This window comes from Ornithorhynchus anatinus, chromosome 16, assembly GCF_004115215.2.
Source record: "Ornithorhynchus anatinus isolate Pmale09 chromosome 16, mOrnAna1.pri.v4, whole genome shotgun sequence".
NCBI classification, from domain to species: Eukaryota; Metazoa; Chordata; class Mammalia; order Monotremata; family Ornithorhynchidae; genus Ornithorhynchus; species Ornithorhynchus anatinus.
The window spans coordinates 41,953,242-41,976,416 of record NC_041743.1 but is presented as its reverse complement, the minus strand read 5'-3'; the positions used below and the strand labels follow the sequence as shown (position 1 = coordinate 41,976,416).

The 23,175-nt window shown below is 51.1% G+C and overlaps 1 protein-coding gene across 2 annotated transcripts; it reads left to right on the top strand.

Moving 5' to 3' along the window:
* Positions 1-1,615: 1,615 nt before the first annotated feature.
* AK2 (adenylate kinase 2) lies at positions 1,616-21,081 on the top strand. Of its 2 annotated transcripts, XM_029081016.2 has the most exons (7): positions 1,616-1,752; positions 9,515-9,640; positions 12,796-12,906; positions 13,064-13,158; positions 16,170-16,242; positions 17,395-17,590; positions 20,191-21,081. In XM_029081016.2, the coding sequence occupies exons 1-7, from the start codon at positions 1,654-1,656 to the stop codon at positions 20,196-20,198; spliced, it is 708 nt and encodes a 235-aa protein (XP_028936849.1). In that variant the 5' UTR covers positions 1,616-1,653; the 3' UTR covers positions 20,199-21,081. The 2 variants fall into 2 exon arrangements, with proteins under 2 accessions (XP_028936849.1, XP_028936848.1); XM_029081015.2 differs by lacking the exon at positions 20,191-21,081 and having other exon boundaries at positions 17,395-17,732.
* Positions 21,082-23,175: the final 2,094 nt, after the last annotated feature.

Sequence of the window (23,175 nt, the reverse complement as noted above, 5' to 3'; positions counted from 1 at the left end):
GTATAGCATAGAACTAAGCCCTTAACAAATACCATGATTATCATTACAGTGCACTGTGCTAAACCTTTGCTCCCCCATAAACCCACCCTCCCGTTCCAGCTTCCCCGAGGAGACGGGGAGGTGGATCCCGCTGAGTAAAGAGATCTGGGCCCCAGCGGCAGATGCCGGGCACGCCACTGCCCACAAGGTGTTGCAGAGAGATAATTTAAGGGCAGAATTTCAGCTATTTAACCCTGCTAGCTGACAAGGGCCCCAGCTCCAAGCTAGTTGCTCCACATCTGTAATTTTATTCACATCAGTAATTTTATTTACTCATATCTGTAATTTTACTTATTTGCTTGATGTCTGTCTCCCCGCCACCTCCCCTCCACCACCAAAGACTGTAAGCTCTTTGTGGCCAGCGAATGTCATCGCTTATTGCATTATTCTTTCCCCTAGTGCTTAGTACAGTGCTCTGCACATAATAAACACTCTATAAATGCAGTTGAATGAATGAATGAACAACCCATGCTCCCTTAGGGATAACCCTGCCTATCTTCGGCCCCTTTAAAGCAGGGTCCGTTCCTTGAGGGAGAAAGAAACAGGTTTCTGCGTCCCTTGCTGGCTTCGGCCTTCTGCTTTGTTTGTTTAGAGAAGCAACGTGGCTCAGTGAAAAGAGCCCGGGCTTGGGAGTCAGAGGTCATGGGTTCGAATCCCGGCTTTGCCACTTGTCAGCTGGGTGACTGTGGGCGAGTCACTTCACTTCTCTGTGCCTCAGTTCCCTCAACTGCAAAATGGGGATTAACCGGGAGCCTCCCGTGGGACAACCTGATGACCCTGCATCTCCCCCAGCGCTTAGAACAGTGTTCTGCACAGAGTGAGCACTTAACAAATACCAACAGTATTAGTATTATTACAGAGAAGCAGTGTGGCTCAGTGGAAAGAGCCCGGGCTGGGGAGTCAGAGGTCGTGGGTTCGAATCCCGGCTTTGCCACTTGTCAGCTGGGTAACTGTGGGCAAGTCATTTCACTTCTCTGGGCCTCAGTGACCTCATCTGTCAAATGGGGAATAACCGGGAGCCTCCCGTGGGCCAACCCGATGACCCTGCCTCTCCCCCAGCGCTTAGAACAGTGCTCTGCCCAGAGTAAGCGCTTAACAAATACCAACATTATTAACATTATTATTCTCTGGGCCTCAGTGACCTCATCTGTCAAATGGGGATTAACCGGGAGCCTCCCGTGGGCCAACCCGATGACCCTGCCTCTCCCCCAGCGCTTAGAACAGTGCTCTGCCCAGAGTAAGCGCTTAACAAATAGCAACGTTATTATTATTATTAGGAGCGGCGGCTCCCCCAGCACGGCCGGCCCTCCCGCCGGCCCTCACGGCGGCGGGCGGGGAGCGGCTACCCCAGGGCCGACCGCTAGAGGGCGCCGGAGCCACCCTCCCCTCGGCCACCTCGGCGCGCGCTGGCCCCGCCCAGCCGGAGGCGGTGCCTCCCTTCCGCCCAATGGGAAGCCGGCGCCGCTCCCTCCCCGCCTCCTCATTGGCCGGGGCGGGCGGGGCGGTCTGACGGACGGGGCTGGCGGCCAATGGGAGCGCGGGAGGGGAAGGCCGGGCGGGAGGCCGGGCTGCGTGGCTCGGCAGTGCTGGAGCAGGAGGAGCGGCGGGGCGGACATGGCTCCCAACGTGGCCGCGGCCGAGCGGCCCCGGGACCTTCGCGGGGGCCTCCGGGCCGTGCTGCTGGGACCCCCCGGGGCCGGCAAGGGCACCCAGGTGAGGGCCGCGCCGGCCTCCTTCCCCCTAATCGGGATCCTGCTGGCCTTGCTTAAGCGCTTACTGGGGGCCAAACACTGCCTCTAAGCGCTGCGGGGGAGACAAGGTCATCAGCCGCTGCCACGTGGAGCTCCCGGCCTCCACCCCCCCCTTTTGCAGAGGGGAGCACCGAGGCCCGGACGGGAGGCTCCCGGTCTTCATCCCCATTTGACAGATGAGGGCACTGAGGCACAGAGAAGCCAACAGTGGCGGTATTTGTTAGGCGCTTACTGTGTGCCAAGCGCTGCGGGGGAGACAAGGTCATCAGCTGCTGCCACGTGGAGCTCCCGGCCTTCCCCCCCCCCCCCCCCCATTTTGCAGAGGGGATCACCGAGGCCCGGAGAAGTCTAGTAATGTCGGTATTTGTTAAGCGCTTACTCTGGGCAGAGCACCGTTCTAAGCGCTGAGGGGAGATCCAGGGTCATCAGGTTGGCCCACGGGAGGCTCACGGTCTTCATCCCCATTTGACAGATGAGGGCACCGAGGCACAGAGAAGTTAATGATGTTGGTGTTTGTTAAGCGCTTACTGTGTGCCGAGCGCTGCTCTAAGCGCTGGGGGGGGGGGGGGGAGATACAAGGTCATCAGCTGCTGCCCCGTGGAGCTCCCGGCCTCCACCCCCATTTTGCAGAGGGGATCAGCGAGCCCCGGAGAATAATAATAATGTTGGTATTTGTTAAGCGCCTACTATGTGCAGAGCACTGTTCTAAGCGCGGGGGGAGATCCAGGGTCATCAGGTTGGCCCACGGGAGGCTCCCGGTCTTCATCCCCATTTGACAGGTGAGGGAACTGAGGCACAGACGGGCCCACAGTCACCCAGCTGACCAGGGGCGGAGGCGGGACATATATCCGTATGACGGCATTTGTTAGGCGCTTACCATGTACAAAGCACCGTTCGAAGCGCCGGGTGGATACGAGGTCATCAGGTGGGGCTCACAGTCTCCATCCCCCTTTGACAGATGAGGTCACTGAGGCTCGGAGAAGTGAAGCGACTTGCCCAAAGTCACCCAGCTGACAGGTGGTGGGGCCGGGATTCGAACCCGTGACCTCGGACTCCCAAGCCCGGACTCTTGCCACTGAGACTGTGAGCCCGTTATTGGGCAGGGATGGTCTCTCTCCGTGGCCCAGTTGTCCCTTCCAAGCGCTCAGCCCAGTGCCCCGCACACGGTCAGCGCTCAATAACTACATTGCATTGAAATTAGAACCCATGACCTCTGACTCCCAAGCCCGGGCTCTTGCCACCGAGCCCCGCTGCTTCCGGGCCGGCGGGACTGGCCCGAGGTCAGCCGGGCCCGGGACACGGAGCCTTTTCTTTTTAATCCTCCTTCAATCGATAATAATAATAAGGATGGCGGTATCTGTTAAGCGCTTACGGTGGGCCAAGCGCTGTTCTAAGCGCTGGGGGAGAGACGAGGTCATCAGGTGGTCCCACGTGAGGCTCCCGGGCTTCATCCCCATTTTATTCTTTCATTCAATAGCAGTTATGGAGCGCTTACTACATGCAGAGCACTGTACTAAGCGCGTTGGAAATATACAATTCGGCATTTGATAGAAGAGGTCACTGAGGCCCAGAGAAGTGAAGCGACTTGCCCGAGGTCACCCAACTGACAAGCGGGATTAGAGCCCATGACCTCCGACTCCCAAACCCGGGCTCTTTCGGGTGCTTCTATCGATCGATCTTCAGGAAATCAATCGATGGCATTTATTGAGCGCTCACTGTGTGCGGAGCACTGTGCTGAGCGCTTCAGAGAGTACATTAATCGACGGAGTGGCCTAGTGGAAAGATCCCAGGCTTGGGAGTCGGGGGTCGCGGGTTTCAATTCCGGTTCCACCACTTGTCAGCTGGGTGACCTTGGGCAAGTCACTTCACTTCTCTGTGCCCCAGTTGCCTCATCTGTAAAATGGGGATGAAGACTGGGAGCCCCTCGTGGGACCACCTGACCACCATTTATAATAATGATGATGGTGTTTGTTAAGCGCTCACTAGGTGCTGAGCACTGTTCGAAGCGCTGGAGGAGAAACGAGGTAATCAGGTTGTCCCATGAAGGGGCTCCCAGGCTTCATCCCCATTTTACAGATGAGGGAACTCAAGTGACTTGCCCAAAATCACACAGATGATCGGTGACGGAGTCGGGATTAGAACCCACGACCTCTGACTCCCCAGCCCCGGCTCTTTCCTCTAAGCCTCGTTGCTTCTCTTAAAAGGTTTGCTCCCAATGTGGGGCTCGAACCCACACCCTGAGATTAAAAGTCTCCTGCTCTACCGACTGAGCTATCTACCCCAGCACTTAAAACAGTGCTTGGCACATAGTAAGCACATAACAGATACCATCATTATTATTATTATTATTGTTATTAATGGTATTTACAGAGTATTTTCTCTGTGCAGAGCACTGTGCTGAGCGTTTGGGAGAATACATTAATCAATGGTATTTATTGAGCACTTAGTATGTGTAGAGTGCTCTATCAGGAGTACAATAATCAATGGTATTTATTGAGCACTTCTAATAATTATTATTCCGATATTTAAGTGCTTACTATGTGCAAAGCACTGTTCTGAGCGCTGGGGTAATACAAGGTGATCCGGTTGGAAGCAGTCCGTGTTCCACATAAGGCTCCCGGTCTTCATCCCCATTTTACAGATGAGGAAACTGAGGCCCAGAGAAGTGAAGTGACTTGCCCAAGGTCCCACGGCAGACAGCTGGCGGAGCCGGGTTTAGAACCAATGTCCTCCGACTCCCAAGCCTGTGTTCTTGCCACTAGACCATACTACTATGTGCAGAGCACTGTACAGAGCACTTGGGAGAGAACATTAATCAGTGGTGTGTATTGAGTGCTTGCTATGTGCAGAGCAGTGTACTGAGCGCTTGGGAGACCGCAGTGATTAATCGGTGGTATTTATCGAGCACTTCTATGCGGAGCAGTGTACTGAGCACTTGGGAGAGTATTCATTCATTCAATAGTATTGAGCGCTTACTATATGCAGACCACTGTACTGAGCACTTGGCATGGACAATTCGACAACAGAGACAATCCCTGCCCATCGACGGGCTCACAGTCTAATCGGGGGAGACGGACCAATAATCAGTGGTATTTATTGAGTGCTTACAGTGCAGAGCACTGTTCTAAGCGCTTGGGAGAGTACGATACAATAGAATCAACGGGTGCCTGTATGTAAAGTGCTTGCTACATGCCAGGCACCGTACTAAGCGCCGGGCTAGATACAAATTGGGCATGGGTTCTAATCCCGGCCCCGCCACTTGGCAGCCGTGTGACTTTGGGCGAGTCGCTTCACTTCTCTGGGCCTCAGTGACCTCATCTGGAAAATGGGGATTAAGACTGCGAGCCCCACGTGGGACAAGCTGATTACCTTGTACCCCCCCCCCCCCCAGCGCTTAGAAAAGTGCTTGGCACATAGTAAGTGCTTAACAAATGCCATCATCATTATTGTGTTTAGGAAGTTTTGCTTTAATGCTTTAATGGTACTTGTTAAGCGCTTAATATGTGTTAAACACTGTTCTAAGCACTGGGTAGGTGCAAGCTTGACACAGTCCCTGTCCCACTTGGGGCTCACAGTCTTAAGTAGGAAGGGGAACAGGAGGGAGGAAGCAGCAGGACTTGATGAATAGAGCACGGGCCCGGGAGTCAGAAGGTCATGGATTCTAATCCTGGCTCCTCCCCTTGTCTGCTGTGTGGCCTTGGACAAGTCACTTCACTTCTCTGGGCCTCAGTTACCTCACCGGAAAACGGAGATTGACACTCCGAGCCCCTCAAAGGGACTGGGACCGGATCCAATCCGATCTGCGTGTATCCACCCCACTGCTTAGTACAGTGTCTGACCCTTAGCAAGTGCTCAACAAGTACCACAATTACTATTATTATTAGGTTTTTGAATCCCCATTTACAGATGAGGAACCAGGCACAGAAAAGTTAAGCGCCTTGCCCCGAGGTCACACAGCAAGCAATTGGCAAACCATGCGAACCCAGGTCCTCTGACTCCCAGGCCACACGGCCTCTCAAAGAAGCAGTTGGGTCAGGGTGGACGATTGGGGTCGGGTGGCTAAAAGGATGGATAGAATCCTCCCGGGACTTGGGGCCTCTCCGTTTACGGCGCTCCGGGTACGGGTTGTCACGTACGAATCCCTAGAAAGCCTTAGCGTGAAATGTGAGGAGTTTGGAAATTAGAGCAGGTGAATAGAGCAGGTATTGTACTCTACTTTAGAGTCTAGCACTTTAAAACTGTCGACGTCCTACCAGACCACAGCGAGAGACAAGGAGCCCGATAAATGCTGCCGATGATTTACAGTGGATTTGTTTTTGGGAATTAATGGGCACCTTGGGGTGCAATTAGACGAGTGAGGAAGGACAGACCCTTTCCCCGCAAAGCTCTTCTTTGTACGTCTTGGTGCCGGGAGTTGTCCCTGAGCACGCCCGTTACCTGATACCTCGTGCTCCGTTACTGTGAGAATTACACCCGATGTCGACGCTAACAAATCCCTTTTAAATGTAGAATGATTTACGCACACGCAAGTTTTTGCTGTGGGAGGCTGCCCCTGAAGCCGCGTGGCTCAGTGGAAAGAGCCTGGGCTTCGGAGTCAGGGGTCATGGGTTCGACTCCCGGCTCTGCCGCTTGTCAGCTGTGTGACCGTGGGCAAGTCACTTCACTCCTGTGAGCCTCACGTGGGACGACCTGATGACCCTGGATCTCCCCCAGCGCTTAGCACTTAGTTCTCTGCACTTAGTAAGCGCTTAACAAATACCAACATTATTATTATTAATAAATACGATGAAATGAATGAGTGAATGAAATGCTTTTTCCCCTTCTCGGTTCTAACCCCTCCGGTCCCTCCCGACTCCACAGTTAATGGCCTGCCCACGCAGGCCGCAGCGTTCGCCCCCTTTGCTGGCTCACTAAACATCGCTCACCCTGTGGGATGCCAGTGAGTCAGGGCAGACTGCCCTGAGGACTTTGCACCCCCGCCGTCACCTTGGACTCTGGCAAATTGCATAACTGTCTTCTGTTTCTTCACCCAAAATTGTCGCAATGATTCTGACGTACTAAGCAGGAAGGTGCGGTGGCTAAACTAATATCCTTCGCTCAACGGGTCCAAGCTCCTCCTGCAGTTCGCTGGAATCTCTTTTACGGGGTCCCCGGCTGGGGAGGGAAAACTGGAGTGGCGCAGTGGAAAGAGCACGGGCTTTGGAGTCAGGGCTCAAGAGTTCGAATCCCAGCTCTGCCACTTGTCGGCTGTGTGACTGTGGGCAAGTCACTTAACTACTCTGTGCCTCAGTTCCCTCATCTGTAAAATGGGGATTAAGACTGTGAGCCCCACGTGGGACAACCTGATTCCCCTATGTCTACCCCAGCGCTTAGAACAGTGCTCGGCACATAGTAAGCGCTTAACAAATACCAACATTATTATTATTATTATTATTGGAGGCCTGAACAGAGGAGTTGTTCCGTCCCAGGTTACTGTGGACTGGGGAAGCAGCGTGGCTCAGCGGAAAGAGCCTGGGCTTCGGAGTCAGAGGTCATGGGTCCGACTCCCGGCTCTGCCACTTGTCGGCTGTGGGACTGTGGGCGAGTCACTTAACTTCTCTGTGCCTCAGTGACCTCATCTGGAAAATGGGGATTAACTGTGTGCCTCACATGGGACGACCCGAGTACCCTGTATCTACCCCAGCGCTTAGAACAATGCTCTGCACATAGTAAGTGCTTAATAAATACCAATATTATTATTATTATTATTAAGCTCCTCGTGGGCGGGGAATGTCGGTTTATTGTTATATTGTACACTCCCAAGCACTTAGTTCGAATAGTGCTTTGCAGACAGTCAACACTCGGTACATACGCCTGAAGCCCCAGGGGTCCATATCCACCAAGAATAGGGAATCAATCAGTGGTATTTACTGAGCACTTACGATGTGCAGAGCACTGTACTAAGCACTTGGGAGGGTACAGCACAACAGAATTAGCAGACCCGTTCTCTTCCCACCACGAAATTACAGCCGAGAGGGATATGTGCAATCTAGCGGGGAAACAGTGTGTTCTAGTGAATAGAGCGGGGGCTGGGAGTCAGGGGACCTGGGTTCTAATTCCGGTTCCTCCACTTGTGCCCTGTGTGATCTTGGGCAAGTCGCTTCATTTCTCTGAGCCTCAGCTACCTCATCTGTAAAATGAGGATTAAGACCGAGCCCTGATTATCTCATATCTACCCCAGCACTTGGTATAGCGCCTGACCCGCAGCGGGTGCTTAACAGATACCGTTAAAAAATAAATATGGCCCTGATGTTTTCGGGTCAGTTTAGGCAGCTTAGGGGACTCTTAAAAATCAGAAAAGGCTACATTCCGTCCTGACCCCTCTTTTCTGTGGTTCCTCCTTCCTGACTCTGTGACCAAGCCCAACCCCTCCAGAGCTCCTAACCCCACCAGATCCAGCCTCCATTCACGCTGAGAAGCATCGTGGCCTAGTGGGTAGAGCCCAGGCCCAGGAGTCAGGAGGATCTGGGTTCTAATCCTGACTCTGCTACTTGTCTGCTGTGTGGCTTCGGGCAAGGCAGAGTGGCCTAGTGGAAGGAGCATGGGCCTGGGAGTCAGAGGTCCTGAGTTCTAATCCCAGCTTTGCCTCTTGTCTGCTGCGAGACCTTGGCCCAGTTAACTACTCTGTGCCTCCATTTCATCATCTGTAGAAATGGGGATTAAGCCCTCCTCCTTCCTACCTAGACTTAGCCCCATGTGGAACAAGGACTATGTCTGAACTGATAACCTTGTAGATACCCTAGGGCTTAGAAGAGGGCTTGGCATATTGTAAGCGCTTAACAAATGCCATTATTATTGTTAATATTCTTCTATGTCCCTCAGTAACCTCATCTGTAAAATGGGGATTAAGGCTGTGAGCCCCATGTGGAACATGGTCTGTGTTCAACCTGAATATTTTGTATGTTCTGCAGCGCTTAGTACAGTTCCTCGCATCCTCGCACATAGTAAGCGCTTAATACCACCTTTTAAAAAATGTCGGCACCCAAGGACGGGGACGAACGAACAACTCTTTTGACGGCGGGAAGGGTAACGATCTCACAGTCCTCTTGGAGGACCAGGAAGTTTTCTACTTTACCGAGTTATTGCTTCCTTTCCAAGTAGTTCTTGCCTTGCCTTATGCCGTCCAGTCGTTTCCGACCCATAGCGACACCACGGACACGTCACTCCCTGAACGCCCCGCTCTCTGCAGTCGTTCTGGTAGTGTATCCACAGAGTTTTCTCTGTAAAAAATACCATTTTACCATTGCCGCCTTCCGCACGGTAAACTCGAGGCTCCGCCCTCGACTCTCTCCCTTGCCTCTGCTGCCCAGCACGGGTGAATTTTGACTCGAAGCACATTGCCTTCTACTCGCTAGCCACTGGCCAAGCTAGGAATGGACTGGGTAGGCCTCTGCTTGACTCTCCCTCCTGTAGCCGAGACTGGTCGAGGACTGGAAACTCTCCCAGTGCGAACTTGAGAGGGGGCAAGAAGTTCTAACCTCCAGTCCTTTACAGATTCTCCGCGTTCTTAACTCTTGGGACTTCCAGTTCCCAAGCAGGTCCCTTTCCTTAGCGCATTCTAACACCCTTGGTTGTTTAAAAAAAAAAAAAAAAGAAAACAATTCCCTTGCTGGAGGCTGACTCCATCTTTGGAGAAGACAGGTGCTCTGCTAATTCCCTTTTGGCTTTTTTTTACCCACCCACAGGCTCCCAAAATTGCTGAGAATTACTGTGTGTGCCACCTGGCAACTGGGGACATGCTGAGGGCCATGGTGGCCTCCGGTTCCGAGCTGGGCAAGAGACTGAAGGAGACGATGGATGCTGGGAAGCTGGTAGGTTGATCCGTCAACCGGGATCTTAAGCTTGTCCTCGCGCTAACGACGATCACTCCCTCCACCTTCAAAGCCTCGTTAATAGCGCATCTCCTCCAAGAGGGCTTCCCCATCCAAATCCTCCTTCCCTCTTCTCCCACTCCCCTCTGCACCGTCCTCGCGGTTGAATTTATACCCTTTATTCACCCCTCCCTCAGCTCCACAGACCTCACGTCTGTATTCATAATTTTATTTATTTATATTAATGTCTGTTCCCCCTCCCTCCCAGACTGTAAGCTCGTTGTAGGCAGGGAACGAGTCTACCAACTCGGTACATTATACACTTCCAAGCGCTCCATAAAGTGCTCTGCACACAGCAAGCGCTCAATAAATTCAGTTGATTGATATCGGTGGAGGCGTTCTGAAAAGCAAAGGTGCCACCTGATATCTAAAAAATGCCAGATATGCCTGTTGGGAGGGGTTTCCCCCCCTCAGTCACTGTGCACCTATTGCATTCAGAGCACTGTACTCAACGTTTGGGAGAGCACACTCGAATGAGTACACGTGATTCCTACCCTCAAGGAGCTTACAAGGCAGGGGGACGAGACAGACACAGAAATAAATTACAGATAGGAGGTAGTAAGAGTCTAGAGAAATATAATAATAATGATATTTAAGTGCTTACTGTGTGCCAAGCACTGTACCTATGTTTAAGGCCTATGGGAGAGTGTGAGTACTTGAGTGCTTAGGTGGCCCGCAAGGGCTTAAATGGCAATTGAGGCCCCTACTGGGGAGAGAATACAAATTAGGGAAGGCTTCCTGTTGTTTTTCATTCATTCATAGTATTTATTGAGCGCTTTTTGTCAAGTGCTTACTGTGTGCCAGGCACTGTTCTAAGCGCTGGGGTAGGTACAGGCTCATCCGATTGGACACGGTCCCTCTACCGCATCGGGCTCAGTCTTCATCCCCAATTGACAGATGAGGTAACTGAGGCGGAGAGAAGTGAAATGAATTGCCCGAAGTCGCACAGCAGACGAGTGGCGGGGCTGAGATTAGAACCCAGGTCCTTCTGAGTGCCGGGCCTGTGCTCTATCCATTAGGCTACACTGCTGCTTCTGCTGGGGCGATGGAGCAGTGGAATTTCAAAAGGGCTTTGAAGATGGAGGAGAGCCGTGGTCCATCTGCGGAGAAGGGAAAAAGAGTAAAAGAGCCTGTTGATGGGAGTTGGCCTGGGGAGAGCTGCCTTTGGAGGATTCTGGACGTTCGACCTATATCCTGTAGCCTCTTTCTTTTGGAGCGTTTGAAAACTTTCCCGACTTATTTCGTAAATTAGTCAAAATTACTCTGGCGGAATCAGCCAAACTCTTGAGCCAAAAATTAGAGAGGAATTAGGAGACCACAAAAATGTGCCCTGGCCTTTCCCACCCTTTTAGGATCCTGGCAGTGCTACGTTTGAGGGCCGTGATCTGTCTGACCTGACTGCCTTGTGCCTCTTTCAGTGCTTAGCACTTAATAAATTCTTAGACTGTGAGCCCCATGTGGACGGGATTGTGTCCAATCCGGTTATCTTATATCTACCCCAGTACTTCGTACAGTGCTTGGCACACAGTAAGCGCTTAAAAAATAGAAACAACATGGCCTAGTGGAGAGAGCATAGGCCTGGGAGTCAGAAGGATCTGAATTCTAATCCCAGTTCCTCCACTAGCCTGCTATGTCACCTTGGACAAGTCACTTTCTTTCTCTGGGCCTCAGTTCCCTCATCTGTAAACGGGGATTAAGACTGTGAGCCCTAGGTGGGAGGTGGACTCTGTCCAACCTGATAAGCTTGTATCTACCCCAACGCTTAGAACAGTACCGGGCACATAGGGCTTAAGAAATACCATTAAAAAAAAATACCCCCCGATTCAATGCCAGAATATTAACGAAGAGCCGTGGCCTGCAGGAGAACCGTTCTAACGCCTGTGAAGCCTGCCATCAAATGTTTATTAAAATTATTTCTTGGGCTTCTTTTAGGCCAGCGGGTCAGCATTCCTTTGCCTGGCTGGGCTAGAAAGCACCGGAACCTCTTTGGAAGCCCTAGCCTTTGTATGATGGTACTGTCACTGTGCTGTTCAGGAGTTCAGCTAGAGTTCAGTTTTTCTATCTGGATTGAATTTAGGTCCAGCAAAAACACAGAGGCCAGAGGACAATGAGGAAAATCCAGTCCTTCTTTGCCCTTTGTCCTCAATCGCCACATTGTCCACTCTCTGGGAAAAGATTGGCCGTCGGGGATTCTGCAGACACATGGAGTCTTGAATCCCGGTTTAGGCTCCTCCGGTTTCTTTTCGTCAGGGTGGCCTTGAGTCAAGTTGGAAGGCCAATACTGCAGACTTTAGTGTTTGGCAGAAAATTGGGAACAGAGGGAAAACTGGTATGTGGCAACGATATTGCTTATCTCCAGCTTTCCTTGCAGTTTGGAAGCCCGAACTTTGTCCCTGACCGCCCAGCTGGCTCTGGGAGATAAGAATATTAACTGTCAAGCTTACCAGCCTCCAACACACAGGTCAAAGAGATGGCAGCTTTCTATATTCTCAAAGGGGAAAAAGTTTCCACAAATCTGGAATTGGCTTCCATTGGAGTTTTCAGCAAGACCTTCCATAGGAATTTCTTTGTAGCTTCCTTTGAAGTTACAGAGTTTGGCAGTTCTGAGGCCGCTGGCTTGCGTGCACAAAATCTTCGAGACATCTAGACTAGAGTCTTCATTTTCAATCATTCGTTCAATCACATGTATTATTCATTCAGTCAGTCGTATTTATTGTGCGCTTACTGTGTGCGGAGCAATGTACTAAGCACTTAGGAAAGTACAGTACAACAATAAACAGTGACTGTCCCTACCCACAATGAGCTCTCCCAGACAGGCATCCAAATCCCCCAGGAGCTGCTCAGGTTGCAGCCAAGAATCAATACAAAGGACGGTTGTCACTTCAGGTGCATAATCTCCAGGGTGATTCCTTCCCTATCACACTGCTCTTCGTCCCCTGACTGAGTGCTTTGGGACACCCAGAGGTCACCTGGGTTAGGATCGAGTTTTCTCTGTTTAATGATCGGTAATTGGGCGGCCTGGGTTACCTGGGGCAGGTATCGACCTCTTTGGCGGGGCTAAAGCATGGCTCATGTTTCCTCTCTCCGACTTCCAGGTGAGTGACGAGATGGTGGTGGAACTGATCGAGAAAAACTTGGACACTCCTGCTTGCAAGAACGGCTTTCTCTTAGATGGCTTCCCAAGAACCGTGAAACAGGCGGAAATGGTATGTTAGCTTGGGAGGAGACACCTCCCCCCGCCCCGGCCACCCCCAGTCCAATTTCAGGGGCCTGTCGCTTTCAAGAGAGACTCTTGGCTGGATCCAAGCCGAGGGGGGCCCGGGAGGAACCGTTAGGATAGAATTTGCCTGTTCTCTCTTGCAGCTGGATGACCTCATGGAGAAGAGGAAAGAAAAGCTGGATTCCGTGATCGAGTTCAGCATCGCAGATTCTCTGCTGATCCGCAGAATCACTGGAAGGTAAGGTCCCCGTTCTAGGAAACTGCCGAAAAACTAAAGCCTCGAAGCTCGCCTAATCCAGCCTCACCAACAGATGACTCAATGGAGCCATTATCGTCAGTGCGACGGGCTAGGATGAGAACCTCATAATAGAGAGAAGGAAACAAAGCCTCTGTTGTGGCACTTGATCATCTCTGGCTGGAATGAGTATCCGGTAGAGCGAGTGTTTGGGGGCTTTTATATTCTATTTCGAGTTCTTGTGCTACCCTATCAGCCATTTCGATAAACCCCTCTCCCCCACACTTTGGGTAGACCCGTTTATTTGGTGTTCACCATTTGTGTCTATCTTCTCACTCTGACCGATGGTAGATCTGGCAGCCGGTGCCTGCCCATCTCACCGAGAAGATCGTAAGCTCCGTGGGGGCAAGGACTTCTCTTCCACTGCTGCCCGACTCCTAGTCCAGAGTCTGGTGCTCAGGTGTTCAGTAAGTGCTGTTGAGGATAGTGACCCAGGAGAGAGGGGGGTGTTGATCAGACTTCGCCATCCCTAGCTCCTCTCCCAGAAGTAAATACGGCAACCTCCGGGCTCTGGAAAAGTGGTCACCTCGGGCCCTTTCCCGGGCATGTCGCCCAAGCCCACAGCTACTCTATTTTAAGCTGCAGAGCCAAGCAGGTGACCCACTGGGCTCTCATGTGATCCTTTCCCCATCCTCAAAAGCTCTGGGAGTACAGTGGGGCTGCCCCAAGGAGCTCCTTGTCTCATAAACCACAGTCCATCCACTGTCCCACTTGTTCTGGATGCATCCCCATTGGACTGTAAGCCTCTTGAAGGTGGGGACTGGGATTTTTTACTTCTTTGGTATATTCCCAAGCACCTAGTACAGTGCTCTGAATACAGAAGGTGCTTGCTGAATGCTGCCTTTCCTTACTGACTTACTGAATCCAGCTGTTTCAGACGTTTAACTCCCTCCTCAAATCCCTTGTCCCTCTGCCTTCCCCCGAATCTCTTTCTCATAATGGCCTACCCACTTTTTGATAAAATTGAAGCGTGATCTCCCTAAAATCCCCCCTGCTCCTCTCCAGGCCCTTCCTCCTCCTGCCACCTCTGGCCGTCCCATCTTTCCCAGCAGTATCTCAAGAAGAGACGTCTTGCCTCCTCTCAAAATCTTTCTCCTTCACCTGCACCTCTAGCCCCATCCCTTCGTAATGTTTCCCTCACTTTCCAGTGGCTTCTTCCCCACTGCTTTCAAACATGCTCAGGTATTGCCTACCCTAAAAAAACCCCTCCTTTGATGTCTCCAGTTATCACCCCAAATCCCTCCTACCATCCCTCTCCAAACTCTTTGTGCGAGTTTGTCTGCGTCCACTGCCTCTGCTTCGTCTCTTCCAAGTCTCTCCTCGACCCCCTCCAGTCTGGCTTCTGCCCCCTTTGCCCCATAGAAACTGCCCTCTCAAAGGTCACCAATTACCTTGCCATCCAATGGGTTGTATTCCATGCTTATCCTCCTCAGTCTCTCAGTTGCCTTCTACACTGTGGACCCACCCCCTTCTCCTTCAAATATTATCCAAGCTTGGCTTCACTGATACTGCCCTCTCCTGGTTCTCCTCCCACGTCCCCGGCCGCTCCTTCTCCGTCTCTTTTGCAGGCTCCTCTACTAGTGGGAACCCCTCAAGGCTCAGTTCTGGGTCCCCTTCCATCCTCCATCTACACCCACTCCCTTGGAGAACTCATTACCTTCCACGGCCTCAACCACCTTCTCTACACGGCTGATTCCCAGATCTCCCTCTCCAGCCCCGACCTCTCAACTTCTCTTCGGTCTCGCTTTTCCTCCTGCCTTCAGGATGTCTTTAGCTGGATATCCCGCCGATGCCTCGGACTTTTAACGTGTCCAAAACAGAACTCACCTTCCAACCCAAACTCTAATCCTTCTGGTGGCTTTCCCATCGCTGTAGAGACCACCACCATCTTCCCTATCTTACAAGTCTGTAACCTTAGCATTATCTCTGACTCATCTAACACTCATATTCAATCTATCACAAATCCCATTGGTTTTACCTTCACCAACATTACTAAAATCCACCCTTTCCTCTCCATCTAAACGGCTACTATGCTGACCCAAGCACATATCACATCTCATCTTGACTTTTGCGTCAGCCTCCTTGCTGACCTCCCTGCCTCTTATCTCTTCCCACTCACTGTGAGAAACCCTCCTTTCCTTTTCTCCCACTCCCTTCTGAATCTCCCTGACTTTCTCCCTTTATTCAGCCTCCCAGCACTTATGTACATATATGTAATTTATTTAAGGTCTTTCTCCCTGCCTAGACTCATTGCGGGCAGGGAATGTGGCTGTCATTCTATCTGTACTCTCTCGAGCGCTTAGTACAGTGCCCTGCACACGGTAAGCGTTCAGTAAATACGATTTTTGACTGACTGACTGAGCCTCACTCTCATCTGTCTCACTAATGATCCTTTCCCACATTCCGTCCGATGTGGCATTCCCTCCCCTTTGATATATGCCGGGGCACCACGCTCTTCACCGTCAAAGCCTTATTAAAATCACTTATCTTCTAAAAGACCTTCTCCAATTAAGTCCTCTTTTCTCCATCACCCTCTCCCTTCTGTGTCACCTCTGCCCTTGGACCTGAACCCTTTAAGCACTTGATTTTCACCCCAACTTTAGCCCCACAGCACTTATAAACTGTAATTTATTTAATGTCTCCCCCTCTAGACTGTAAACTCCTTGCGGGTAGAGACGATGCTTATCAACTCTGATGTATTGTACTCTCCCAAGCATTTAATACGGTGCTCCACCCACAGTAAGTGCTGAATTAACCCCCAATGATTGCTTGTCTGATGGTTGACAAGCTGAGCTTCGTGATAGATGAGTTGGCGTGATTCAGCTGAGCCAGAATCCTTTAATTCTGACCGCGTGATTCAAATTTGGGAACCCGCCCCAGGTGGGCTACCTTCTGGGGGCAGTTGGAGAGGGAAAAAGAATGTCCCTCACTCATATTTGTTTCCCGCTCTTCAGACTGATCCACCCAGCCAGCGGCCGCTCCTACCATGAGGAATTCAATCCACCGAAGGAGCCCTTGAAGGATGATGTAGGTGAACTCCGGGGACAGAGACCGTCCTCGGACCAACTCCGTTATGTTGTATTCGCCCAAAGGCTTAGTAGAGCGCTCTGCGTACAGTATGCGCTCAATAGATGCGATATATTGATTGATCCTTTGAAACTTGCCAACTCTTCGGCCCTTACTCCGTGAGGCGGTGGTCTTTTTCTTGTGATGTGTGTTATGTGTCAGGCACGGTTCTAAGCACTGGGGGAGATACAAGGTAATCAGGTCGGACGCGGTCCCCGTCCCATATGGGGCTCAAAGACCTGATCCCCGTTCTACAGATGAGGTAACTGCGGTACAGAGAAATTCAGTGAGTTGCCCAGGGTCACCCGGCAGAGAAGTGGCGGAGCTGGGATTGGAACCCAGGTCCTTCTCCCAGGCCCGGGCTCTCTCCACTAGACCACGCTCCCTGCCTGTCCCCAGCAGAGGGCCAGCAGCTTGTCCCTCAGCCGAAAGGACACCAGGGTGGGAGCGTCTAAGGGGAAGGAAAGCTGCTTTGAAGGGAGGACTCCAGAGAGGGGATGGGAGCTCCTGCCCTTTGGTCGACAGCCTCTCTTGCCTGGGCTTCTGCCCAGAGAAATCAGGGTCCTTTAAATCGAACCCCGAGAGCAGAGGTAGGGCACCCAGAAAATTCCCAGCTTACAGGTGCCATTGCCGGAGGAGCAGCGTGGCCTAATGAAAAGAGCACGGGTCGGGGCGACAAGGTACTTGGGTTCTGATCCCAGCTCCACCACGTGCCTGCTGTGTGACCTCGATCAGGTCACTTAACTTATCTGTAAAATGGGAATTCAATACCTGTTCCCCCTCCTAATTAGATGTGAACCCCGTGCGTGACGGACTCTTTCTGATCTGGTTACGCTGTATCTTCCCCAGCGCTTAGAACAATGCTTGAACATCGCAAATGCCACAATTATTACTATTAAGTCGACTCTCCCGCCTCCACTGGCCAGTTTAGCCTCCCTCAGAGCCGAGTCCCTCTGGGGACGGGGAGGGGGCTACTTAGAAGCCTTTCCCTTTTGTGCCCTATGCAAGAAACAGCTGTCAATCACAGATTGACAATCACAGATCGAAAAGGAACAGGGTTGAGCAGAGCCCGCGACAGGCCCGGTCTCCTCACCGCCCTCTCATTGTCCGCAGATCACCGGCGAACCCCTGATCCGGCGTTCAGACGACAACGAGGTGGCTTTGAAAACGCGCTTGAAGGCGTACCACACCCAGACCACCCCCCTGGTGAACTACTACAGCAAAAGGGGGATCCACTCGGTCGTGGATGCCTCTCAGTCTCCCGACGTGGTGTTCGCCAGCATCCTGGCCGCCTTCTCGAAAGCGACATGTAAAGACCTGGTTATGTTTGTCTAGCGTTCGGTGCGGGCGGAACCCTCTTGCTCCTTCTTTCTGCCTCTGCTCTGGGGAGGGCGAGAGGGGGGCTTGGAGACCGCCGTTAGAGGTGGCGATTAAATAAGCACTTAACTGATGGTTTTTCCTCTGGCATGGCTGCCTGTCAGCCCGTCTGTGCGTATACGGAACCGTGAGAGAGACAGCCTCTTCTGCTCATCAAGGAGGTTTCGGGGGTTGCTAAGTCAGCTGTTCGCTTCGGGAGCCAGGATTCGCCGAGGCAGAAGCGAAAGCGATTCTTCCAGATCCTTTCCTGGCATCACAGTTCCGAAAAATCTTGAGTTTCTGCCCCTGTTGGGTGACCCGGTCTGTCAGAAGCCTGGAACTTGGCCACGGGACTGGAGTTCATGAGGTTGGAGGATGTGATGGGCAAAGTCTCTATCCTGGACTGTGTGAGGGGTTGTTTGCGTTGACACGAGCTCCAAGTTCTTCCTCTCTTTGTTTCTTTTTTTTGTGTGTGTGTGTGTGTGTATCTAAGTGAAGTAGCAAACTGTTACTGACCCAGTGCTTGGAAGACCTCGTTGATGAAAAGGTGTAAGAAAGAGGTAGAAAAGGTGTAAGGAGGAGCTGGGGTTGGTGGAGGAGCTGGGGTCGGTCGCTTACTCTTGAGGGCAGCAGAGGCTTTAGAACCAGCTCTCCAAGGTAATATTATATGGTAATTGTGGTATTTGTTAAGCACTTCCTATGTGCCATGGATTAAACTGAGCACTGCAAGCTAATCAGGTCCCCTAGGGGGCTCGCAGTCTGGTTCAGAGGGAGAACCCCCACTTGGCGGATGAGGGAACTGAGGCACAGAGACGTTAAATGGCTCACCCAAGGTCACCCAGCAGACGAGCGGCAGCACCGGGATTAGAATTCAGCTCCCCTGACTCGCAGGGTGGGGCGCTTTCCGTTAGGCCACACTTGTAACGTGGAGGAGGAAGACAGAATTAATCAGGATTAAGATGATCCAGATCACTTCTTAAACCTTCAAGCTGAAGAGTTGAGGAGGCCTCGGAGGAAAAATCCGATTCCCCTTGGTGGATGGGGGAGTGATTTGGGAAAGGTCTGTCAAGTTGACGTCTGAACAGACAGTGGTACGTATTTAATGTCTGCCGGTTGGCACTTAACTAAATACTTAAGGGACAGTACAGTGAAGTCAATAGCCACGGTCCCTGCTGTAGAGGAGCTTACAGTCTAGCGGGGGAGACAAGACGCTAAAACAATTTACAGATTGGAGGACGAAGGCAAAGGGGATATCAGTCGTGTTTACGGAGGGCTTACTGTGTGCAGAGCACTGTGCTAAGCGCTTGGGAGAGTACACTACAACAGAGTTGGCATGTTCCCTGCCCACAACGGGCTATGTACATGAGTTAGCACTGAAGTATGTATGATATATACATAAGTATTAAAGGAGTGAACAAAACCCAGATAATTGTCGCTTTCGTACTTGAACTGTCCCCTCCCTCTCCCTTCCCCAGCAGAGATCCCTGCCCTTATGACTAACCTCGTCACTAGTTGGCATCGTAGGATGCCCCTGCCTCGGTGGCACTAGCCGTATTTCGAAAGGTCGAACTGCGTACTTCGACATTCAGATATAACAGTGCCATCTGGAAAAATCATCACCGAGTCAGCTGAGCCGATAGATAGTAACACAGGCTGGTCAGCCTGCTGGGCCCGCTCAGAGGAAGGGGTCATTTCAGGTGTACCGTCCCCGACAGACCGGAAATCTTTCCCGTATACGGCTTCCGACCCTCGTGGGTTTCACCCCATCCACCTGAGCGTTCCTCCCCCCCTCCGTCGCTCGGTTTGAGTGTCTCTGTGGAAACCGAAGGCCTCTTCTCTCTGGCTTTTTCCTCTGAAGACAAACCCCGCCCCCGCTCTTTTCACCACTGATACTGAAACCCAGCCTGGCATTGTGTACTTTGGAAAGCACGTGATTACCAAGAAGGTGGAAGGAAGAAGGAGATGAAACCAAAACAGTGTGTTCGGCCCCTGCGACGGGGGTTGGGGTTTTCCCAGAGCTGTTGAGCAGTCATTTCCCCTCAACGGCCCCAGAGCCGGGGTTCTCTTGAGGGGGCGACTTGCAGGTGCAGCAGAACTTGTCATTTCTAGACGGGGGGTTTTCCTTTTCACCGTTTGCTAGCTGGTGACGGTTAGGTCTTCCCTTGGAAGTGAATTCCCTGCAGGCTGACTGGTTTAGATCGCATGGTTTCCCCAACGGGTTCCTTCCAGAGAGCTTAGCATTGCTGAATCCGTGCCTCTGTTCTTGGTGAGCTCCCCTCCCCCCTTTTCCTAGTAATCTGGGAGCGGATCCTCTTAGCTTTTCACCCTATGGGGACTCTGAAATCCAAACCCACGGGGCCTGAGCGACCTTCTGTCATGGAAATGTCGCCTAACTGTATTTTGCTGTTGTTGCTTCTGACTTCCAGCTGGTTCTTGTAGGCTGGCCTCATTCTGATTTATCTGTGGGGTTCTTTTCTGTTTGGTTGGTTTCTTCTTTTTTTTTTTTTTTTGTTAAACGCATCTTGTTTTCTCTTTGTTTCCCCTGTGTTTCAGCCCAGTGATTCTACAGGCCAGTCAAGACCACGCCATTTGCCTACCGGCCTCGATGGAATTCCGTACTTTAATGCCGGTCAAGGGGGAGGGGGAATCGGGGTAAGAAGGTGGGGGGCTGGGAGGGGGGCATGAGGTGGGACACATGAGTATTTGGGGAGGAGGCACCCGCGTGGGTGTGTCCTTCATTCGGAAGGGAGTATTTTTAAAGAAAATAAAATAATCATGGGGAAGAAAGATAAATAAAAAGAAAGCCTCAGGGCCAGGGAGGAGAGAGAAGAGGTGGCGTGGTATCCACAAACCCCCCGGGGGAAATATGTCCACAGTCAGTCTGGACCAGCCAAAGGCACAAGACCTCAGCTGTTATTTAAGAACCTCGTAGACTGCCTGCCCGATGCCCCGAGCTGGCTTTGGTGGTTGAGTTTAATTCCCACACAATGTGACTAAACAAAAAGTCCTGCATTTGGAAGGATGTGGGAAATGGGCTCACCCAGAGGGATTGGCCAGGGTTTAGTTTGGAACTAGCGCCTAAGAGTGAGGGTAGAACAGATCATTCCGTGTTTTTTTTTTTTTCCCTCTTTCCCTTCCAACCCACCTCAGAATTTGCTAATTCTGCTGATCTGGTGGGGAGGAACCATTAGCAATTATGGAAACAGTGGGGATCCTGTGTGCTGCTGTGTGTAAGGGATTGCTCTTTGACCATTGAAAGCCACATCGATCCAAATTCTTTGAGGTTCCCCCAACCCACGTGGCTGTCAGCAGTGACAGCCGGGTGTGTGTGTGTGTGTGTTTATGCAGGTGTGTATGGGTTTAACCGGGTGCCTTTCTTAATTGACCAAATAACTGCCTCTTTGGCCTCTGAAGCAATAAAATGTATTCAAAGTTTGTATCCTCTATAATGTTCTCTTCTTTGGAAGCTGGGGGTAAGCCAGTCAGGGGGAGGAGATGATGACTTTGGAACTTGCGTTTTATTTGTGGGCATGGCAGCTCCTCCCCTCTTTGCCGTGAAATGTTGAAGTCCAAAGGATCCTGGTTGAAAAACCAACCCAAAACGAGTGAGCTTATATTGCTCAGCGCTGAGAAAAACCACTTGACCCCTTGGGGGTGAGGATGGTGAGTGGCATTGCAGCGTGGCTCAGTGGAAAGAGCCCGGGCTTTGGAGTCAGAGGTCATGAGTTCAAATCCCGGCTCTGCCACTTGCCAGCTTTGTGACTGTGGGCAAGTCGCTTCACTTCTCTGTGCCTCAGTTACCTCATCTGTAAAATGGAGATGAAGTCTGTGAGCCCCACGTGGGACAACCTGATTCCCCTGTGTCTACCCCAGCGCTTAGAACAGTGCTCTGCACATAGTAAGCGCTTAACAAATACAAATAACCATTGTCTGCCCCGTGATGATCTAATGTAAATAGGGAAAGGCTGTTCCTTCTAAAAATCGACATCGTTCTATGGGGAGATTTTACCAAACCAGATACTGAATTCCTCAGGAGTTTCATTTTTCTCTAACAAATGTCAAAATTCCCTCCTTGGGCCTGGTAAATCACCAGTTTGTTTATGATGATTTGCTAAGCGCTTAGTATGTGTCAAGCACTGTACTGAGTACTGGGGTAGAGACAAGTTAATCAGGTCAGTCACAGTCCCTGTCCCGCCTTGGGCTCACAGTCTCAAGTACAGGCACTGAATCCCCATCTTACAGATAAGGAAACTGAGGAAAAGTAAAGACCCAAGGCCACATAGCAAGGAAGTCATGGAGCAGGATTTAGAACCCAAGACTTCTGACTCCCAGGCCAGTGCTCTTTCTCCTAGGCTCCTTTCCTGTATATTGCACCATATGCATGAGCTCTCATCATTCTTTAGACAGAAAGTGAAGCTGACTGTGGGGCCGTTGAGAAACGGCAAGTTTTCTTGAATGTTGGAACTCTGTTTACGATTAACCCAAGTTCCATTTTGGGTTTGTTGGGTCATCCAGATAGAAAAAAGGCTGACATAAGTAATGATGTGGTGCCTGACCTCTTCCCCTCCTATACCTGTGAGTTTTGATGTATGAAGTAATTTCCTTGCTGGTCAATTCCTCAGTGTCATATTATATTGGTTTTTCTGTGGTCCTTCAGTTCTCACTGTCTAGTTCCAATCTAGTACATTTCTCAGCCTTGCCTGCCCTTCTCCCCAGCTCCCCGAGACATCTAGCGTCTTGTAGCCACGTTTCCATACTGACCCGCACTAGTTTCAGATTCGGAATGGAACAACGGAATGACTAGATTTCAAACTGGATCAAGACAGGGAGTGACACTCCTAAGCTGCTTCGTTTCAGTCCCTGCTTGCAAGAGATGGAGTAAATTCTGCCATTCTGTCACAGAGCGATGTTTCATTCTTAACTGCTCTGTCACGGTCCACCCACTGAAATGCTACAGTATTGGAATCGTTTTTGTGGGGCTGGGAACTTATTCTAGCCTTCTAATAATTGTACTACTTATTGAGCATCTACAAGGTGCAATGTACTATACTAAGAGCTTGGGAAGTACAAAGCAGAAGTGGCACATTTCCCTCCCCATAAGGAGCTTACATTCTGTTAAGATACAAAATATCCATTAGAGAAATCAAATACTTCAATCAATCATATTTATTGAGTACAGTGCCCCGCACATAGCACTCAATAAATATGATTATTTACTGAGCGCTTAACTGTATAGAGCACTTTGCTAAGTACTTGGGAGTGAGTAACGTTTGGCTGGAAAGAGAGGTTTTCTGGGCCAGACCTGGAAGGCAAAGGCTTGGGGGCCAAAACTGGAACGAGAAGGGTTCGGGGCCAGGCCTGGAAGGAAAGCTAGGGGGCCAAATCTGTAACAACGCAGAGGGGTGAGAAGACGAGGCATTTAAAACATTCACAATGAAGTAACCAACAATGTCGTGATTGGGTTGGCTCTTTGGTATTGTGGTGTTTGTTAAAGCGTTTACCGTGTCCCAAACACTGTTGTAAGCACCGGGGTAGATA

Bases quoted from the DNA above. Each gene is read 5' to 3' on its own strand.
- AK2 (XM_029081015.2), top strand. From the start codon at position 1,654: ATGGCTCCCAACGTGGCCGCGGCCGAGCGGCCCCGGGACCTTCGCGGG. The intron at 1,753-9,514 runs GTGAGGGCCGCG...ACCCACCCACAG, and splicing joins GGGCCGGCAAGGGCACCCAG to GCTCCCAAAATTGCTGAGAA. The intron at 13,159-16,169 runs GTAAGGTCCCCG...CCCGCTCTTCAG, and splicing joins ATCCGCAGAATCACTGGAAG to ACTGATCCACCCAGCCAGCG.